The sequence below is a fragment of the Geospiza fortis genome, unplaced genomic scaffold (assembly GCF_000277835.1).
Source record: "Geospiza fortis unplaced genomic scaffold, GeoFor_1.0 scaffold112, whole genome shotgun sequence".
NCBI classification, from domain to species: domain Eukaryota; kingdom Metazoa; phylum Chordata; class Aves; order Passeriformes; family Thraupidae; genus Geospiza; species Geospiza fortis.
In genome coordinates, this window is record NW_005054298.1 from 19528076 (window position 1) to 19535199 (window position 7124).

Here is a 7124-nt window from a genome sequence, read left to right on the forward strand (position 1 = left end):
CCCGGCCGGCAGATGAGGTGCAGGAGGTCGTGCACTTCCCGGCCGCCGCGCACCCGCCCGGCGCCGCGCTGGAGGTGAGGGCGCGGGGCGGGAGCGCTCCTGCGGGGGGCGGCGAGAACGCCGGTGTCAGCCCCTGTCTGCGTGCTTAGCCCGCGGGGACTGTGACTCCGTGTGTGCTCTGCCCTCTTGCAGTGCACCTACATCAGCATCGAGCAGGTGGAGAAGACCCACGCCGTGGTCCTGAGCCGCCCCTCCTGGCTCTGGGGGGCCGAGATGGGCGCCAACGAGCACGGCGTGTGCATCGGCAACGAGGCCGTGTGGGGCAGGGAAGAGGTCTGCGATGGGGAAGCTCTCCTCGGCATGGACCTCGTAAGGTGTGCACAAGCTGGTTTTTTTTGTTGTTGTTGTTGTTGTTGTTTTGTTTTGTTTTGTTTTGTTTTGTTTTGTTTTTTCTTGTTTTGTTTTGTTTTGTTTTGTTTTGTTTTGAATTCATCAAAGAAATTAGCAAACCTTTTTCTTTCTATAAAATTTATACTAAACAGAAACAAAACCTTTCAAGAGCACAGGTGGATGGACTTCAGGCACTACTGTTTGGGCCTTTTCCTAGGGTCTGTACTCCTTTTCTATTCCCCCATCTTTCACACACATTATTTTTAAGTTTTGGTCTCAGCTGCCTATTTCCATGTAAATAACAAGTTCAAGTTCCTACACTACAGGTGCCAGCATAAATTCCATTAACATACAGCAGTGAGTCATTTCTTTTGGTAGTTTCCCCCCAGTCCAATACCTCACAGGACTTGTAAGCATTTTGTAGGACCCCTCTCCCTGCCTTTCTGTATTTCCCATTTGGTGTTTTTCCCCATGTCATGTTTCATAGAGGACCCACATCAAAGAAGCCCTTTACCTGACCTGTGTTTTTCCTTACCAGATCATAAAACTGGCAGCTGCATATAGAAATATCATTCCAGGTCAATTAGAATGCTCAGGCTGAATAGTTCTATGTGGAGTTCATAGTTCCAAAACCAACATTTTCCTTTTGTTTTAGGCTTGGACTTGAGAGAGCAGACACAGCTGAAAAGGCTCTTAGTGTCATAGTTGATTTGCTGGAAAAATATGGACAGGGAGGAAACTGTATGGAGAGCAACATGGCATTTACATACCACAACAGTTTTCTGATAGCCGACAGAAAGGAAGCGTGGGTGCTGGAGACATCAGGAAAATACTGGGCAGCAGAAAAAGTAGAAGGTATGGATGATGCTCTTTGTTCTAAACATTTCAAGTGCTATGACCCCTTGGAGTTCTCCAGTTTTGATTTACCATTTCATTAAGGCATTAAACTAACCTCGAGCTGCATACGTGTGTCTGTAAACAACAGGCATTGCTTCCTGGGGCATGAGTGTGGAGTAGCTGGCAGTTTGTCAGAGGAGCTCAGTGACAGGGGCCTTTTCAGAGCCAGAGGTAACCACTTGTGCACTTGGAAAACAGAGGACAGCAAGAAAGTCAGCATGAGAATGACAGCAGTATGTGTGGTCTTAAGGATGATAGCAGTCCATGACAATTTCATTTGGGGACAGGATTGATGTACTGGGCCCTGAAGTGGCCGATTCTTCCAGTGGACTTAGGAGGACAAGCTCAATCTTTGGATGTCTCAGAAGAAGAATGTAAAGGTGTGAATAATCAAAACAGAACCTGAAATACAATCCTGGCAATAGAAGCAAATGAGTCAGAAATCAGTTGCAGTGAAAATTCAATCAGAAAAATACATCTAGGTGGGGAGAGAGGGCAAGAAATAAACCACCAGACTCTCTGATCTTGTAGGAAACTCTTCAGGGCTAATTTGGTTTACTAAGCTAATTGTAAACAAATCCCAAGAAAAATCATTCAATGTATTAAAACAATTCTTTCTGCAACTTACAAACAGGAGGCATGCGGAATATTTCCAACCAGCTCTCTATCACAACCAAGATTGACAGAGAACACCCAGAACTGAAGGAATATGCCAAAAGCAATGGCTGGTGGGATGGGGAAAAGGAATTTGATTTTGCTGCCACATATTCTTATGTCAATACTGCCAGAATGACCACGTCTGGAGGCCGATATTGTGAAGGCTATAAACTTCTGAACAAACACAAAGGTATCCTTTTGATTTTTTCTTTTCAAGAGATGCAAAATATTTCGTAAGCTACATTAATTCAAATCATACATTATTATACATCTGATGCAGGCAATCATTCACATGACTTGGTGAACCACAACTTACTAAAATAACTTTTTGCCTAAGAGAAGCACTGAACTTGCAAGTTTCTGTACATTTTTTGCTAATTTATTGAGGAGGAAAAATTAAAACAGGGGTCAAATATCAAACATACAGAGCTACAGTAACAACCCTGAGAGGTCACATTATGACCATATCACTAAATGCCCTCTGAGACCTGTTCTGAAACATTTCAATAGGCTACATATTATTACTGTACTGCTAAGGAAAAAAAATAGAGGCTAAAACAGATTCCCAGCAGTTTGCAGCCACAAAGAATGAACAGCTTATGAACAGCTTCAGTCAGGCACCATTTATATAAGGCAACAGCACAGCATTCAGATACACACCTTGCATTCATTTTTGACATGAATTTTTAAATCTTTGTCATTTCACTGCAATGGCTACTCTAAACTTGTGTGGTCTACCAAAACACACCAAGAGCAGAACAAAATTATTTTCTGTACTCTAAGCAGTCAGTAATTCAAACACTTACTTTTCAGACTCCTAAAGAAAGAACCTATTACTTGACTTCTAACTGCATCCATCTAGCAGGTTTTTGCTGTAGCTGCATTCACATGCTCATTTGAAGTAATTAATCTGAATCAAGATTACATTGCACCCCTTTGTTTCTTTTATTTATTTGGCTGAACTCTGCCAGACCAGCTTTAGCATTTAGTTAATGCATCAAAGTGAATTACTTTTGCAGTCTTGCTCTAGTGATCATGTAAATCCTGCATTCATTTTGGGAATTGCAGGTTCTGAATACTGAAAGCATTTTCATAATACCTGTATTTACTTGTATTATAACAATGCTGAGATTGTATCTGTGTTTTCATTCTAAATCCCCATTTTCAGGCATTTACCCGAGCCATTTTAAAAATCCCACTAGGTGTTCAGGTTATCAGTCTCATATGGTTCACTTTGTTTAGATTTATTTTAAATAGGTGCCTTAACTAAAAGCTATTTGGTTTACAGCATCAGTAAAATCACTGGTTTCTTCATCTACCCTTCCCTGCTTTTTCAGTCAGTGGCATTACAGTTCTGGGGTTTTTCCAGGCTGCCTGCTATGTGAGGGCCATTTTTAGAGAAATATTATTCATATTTCAAAAAATAGGGAATGTATTTCAGGCATACAAAATAATAGAGTTTAGTGTAAAACATGCAGTACCTTCTTCCCTGATGGACAGGTTGCCAAGTTGTAGCTGACAAAATGACCATTGCTTCTTTTAATTCCTTTGATTCATCTAGCTTGCTGATTTCTTTAATTCTCTGACCTTCCCAGGCAACTATAGGAATACTTAAGTGTGTCTTCTTGCTGAAATGTAGTGTGGCATGCCTGTCACCAGGCAACCTGGGTCATGTATGAAAAAATAATACTGGAGACTTGTAACTTAGCAGAGTAAGTATTTTAAGAGGAAACGGAAAGGTAGTTAAAAAAAATATGCAGCTAGACCTCAGTAAGGGAAACACTAAAATAGTAAAGTGGTAGACTATACCTTCCAATAAAAAATAAAGAGTGAGTGAACTAATGTTTTTCTGCCAGAAGCATACCCTCTACTGGTACACCAAATGTGCAAAGAACACCATCCTGCAAGAGCTGCCTGTTAGAATATTGGATGGTTGGGTGGTACCATGTCAGTATCTGAGCTTCAGCATACAGCAACAGTGATATCACTGAACAGGCAGATGTGGAAAGGGTTTTGTTGCTCCTGAGCAGGAGTTATTTTCAGATACTTGGCAATAAACCTCACACAGCTTGCTGACAAAGACTTTTCTACAAATAGATGTACTACTGTGGCTTCTGAGCATAGAATGTAATGCCACTCCAGTGCCTCCTTGAAAAGGATGAAAATTTTAAAAAAACCCTCACCAAAACACCGCTCCAAAACAAGTGACAGTCTAGGTGTTTAATTTTCAAAGTTTCACACAAAATCCATGTGTGGCTGTTATTATTTTTATAACTTCAAAGCATCATAATGGTATTAACTCTGTTCAAATATCAACCAGTATTATAATGATCTGTCTTACTTCCACAGAGTGCTCCACGTTCAGCATTTAATCCAAGCTACTACTTTTCATCTGAAAAGTTACTTTGTGAATGACCATTTAGTAGCCCTATGAAATTTACCTTTCTGGGAAATACCATTTGTCTTTCTACTCCCCATTTTTTAAGGCATGTTCTTATCACCTCTCTTTGAAATAAATACTTTGGGGAAAGCAATAAAAGTGTATTCCATATTAAGGTTTGCAATTAGGATGATTTTTTTCCCCCTGCCAACACAGACAAACTGAAACTGGCATTGCCAAAAGGAGTCAGTTGTAGGGAACATGTCATTCACTAGGTATTATATTAGCTCTGTGGCTAAATAATTATATTGCATCTTGAACAGGATCTATCACTTCTGAAATAATGATGGAAATTCTTCGTGACAAAGAGAGTGGCATTAACATGGAAGGTGGATTTATGACAACTGGCAGCATGGTGTCTGTACTGCCTCAGCAGCCTCATCTGCCCTGTATTCACTTCTTTACTGGAACTCCAGATCCTGCCAGGTGATGTAGCAGCAAGTAAATTGGACAAAAAATTGCAAATATCTAAATGAAAAAGTGTTGCAGTTTGCCTAGTTATATTCCTTTTTGCTTTGGGTTGGTTTTCTTTTTCCCCCTGAAAAAGCACAATCAAAATGTAGGAGGAACATAAATGCACATTATGTATATTAATGGTATCTACCAACCTACTTAATGGAACACTGCTGTGACAGTGACTTTAACACCATTAGATGGTTTTTTAATACTTTTTTCTTAAAAGAAGCAAGTAGAAGAATGGGAAAAAATACAGCAATTTACTGACTCAAAAATTTTAACAAAGCAGTGTCAGTAAAGGATCTCTGTTCTATTTCTTCTTTCTAGATCTGTATTCAAGCCTTTCATTTTTGTGCCCGGTATTACTCAGTTATTAAAAACTGTGTCCCCTACATTTGGTCATGATGATCCAGTTAAGAAGCAACCACGTTTTCAGAGTAAGCCAGATCGAAGACATGAGCTCTATAAAAAACATGAAAGCACTGCTGTAGTTATGGAAACTACCAAGGTACGTTGATTCAATTAGATTTCAATGCAAGCAGGTGGTTTATATAAGGTCCCTGCTCCCATTTTGTTCATGTGATGGCAGTTAATGCCCTTTGATGGATTGCACAGAACAGTGCAGTGCCCCAGAAGCCCAGTGTGCTGGCATCTGGCAGGCACGTGTTCCTGACACTGGAAACTGCAACCAGCACTGTGCTGTGCTGGCAGGCTGAGCCCCAGGAGAGGAGCAGCCCCCCACAGACTCCCTGACCAGCCACATAATGGGAAATGCCCCAGCAGCCACAGGCAAATACACAACTCTGCCAAGAGTTCTTACTGCTATTCAGGCCCCGGTGTCAGGTGGACAGGAGAGCTTGTCTTTGATCATTGCTTGGTAGGGACAGGAAAGGAAACAAGATGACAAAGGGAGCTGAACACAGAACTTCACTCAACTTAGTGAAGCAGGAAGGTAGCTGCTTACTTTTAGCAGTAAAATCTCTCCTATTTACAGATATATCATCTTAAAAGTAAGTAATATGCCACTTAAGTTTTGATAGCTAATACCTAAAGGAGCTTTAATATTTCCTCAATCAGACAAGGGAGATGAAGTGAGTGCTAGATATTAGGAAAGATATCTAAGAAAACCTGTCATGATACTGATTTCTACCAACATAAATGCGGACCCTAGAAACTCTTAAAAGATTAAAATAAGGACAGTAGAACAGAATTTTGTTAGGGTGATTACATGCTCTGTATAGTTTTTAGTGAAATAAATATTTCTTTTTGCAGGACAAAGGTAAAGAAATGCTCAGAGAGATGCAGGAGTTGGAGAAACAGAAGATAAGTCAAATGGAATCAATCCTGCAAAATGGATGTCTTGATACTAAACAAGTAGTTAATCTTTTTTCACAGTGTGTAGAAGAAGAACTCAAAATATATGGCTAAGAATATTATTTGAATGTGGTAAAATTTGGATTATAATTGAGTTTTCTAATGAAGAGGCTATATAGATGAACATCCTGTTTTCAGTATATCACATAGCATGGACAGTTTTAAAGATGCAGATTCATATTTAGGACAAATGGCTTTTGATTATAAGAAGAATGCTGGAAAGGCTCCTAAAAGCCAGGCAGTGGCACTGTACATGGCACAAAGCTGTCAGCAGAGACTGATTTTGCCAACAAACAGATGCAATTAGAATGCAGTAGCTTGACTAAATTAGTGAACAGCCCTATCTCTGAATGAAGAACACTAACTCAGCTCTGGAGAATGCAGTTTTAGCTTTTATAGTCAGGAGAATTGTAGCAGAATTTCAGACTACCTGAATTAAAATGGCCATGCTGAAGACTTTCTAAAATGTAGAAGCTATGATGAACACTCAAGCAAAAAGAAACAAACCAAGTAAGATTGATACTCAGCTGTTTGGTAAAACCATTCTAAGATACATTTCATATACAGACCCCCTACTCCTTTAATGTAAAATTAGACTAGGAGTTCAAGGTATATTAAAAACAAATCACAGTTACAATAATAATATTTTTCTGTGAGTGATTGTGAAATCTTATTACATGGAATTCAGCAGTGCAAGCATCCTGTAAGTTCCCCACAGATTTCACCTTCCTATCTTTCCCACCCTGATAGAGAAAAATAAACTTATTTATATACAAGATTATTTATATACAACTTATTTATATACAAGATTATTATTGTCAAATTAATTTTACAGTGCACTTCATAACATCATGAGGGAGTTTTAAAATGTTTCTTTAATTGTTAAACTTTTTAAAACTGGGCAACTAGA

The 7124-nt window shown here is 39.5% G+C and overlaps 1 protein-coding gene across 1 annotated transcript in view; it reads left to right on the forward strand.

Moving 5' to 3' along the window:
- Nucleotides 1-6857, forward strand: part of SCRN3 (secernin 3) — a 7559-nt gene extending 702 nt beyond the window's left edge. The window contains exons 2-8 of the mRNA XM_014307211.2: nt 8-74; nt 193-374; nt 1046-1245; nt 1922-2134; nt 4648-4810; nt 5168-5348; nt 6113-6857. Coding sequence (XP_014162686.2) covers nt 8-74; nt 193-374; nt 1046-1245; nt 1922-2134; nt 4648-4810; nt 5168-5348; nt 6113-6268 — 1162 coding nt within the window. The 3' untranslated portion in view covers nt 6269-6857. The remainder of the gene's footprint in view (nt 1-7; nt 75-192; nt 375-1045; nt 1246-1921; nt 2135-4647; nt 4811-5167; nt 5349-6112) is intronic.
- Nucleotides 6858-7124: the final 267 nt, after the last annotated feature.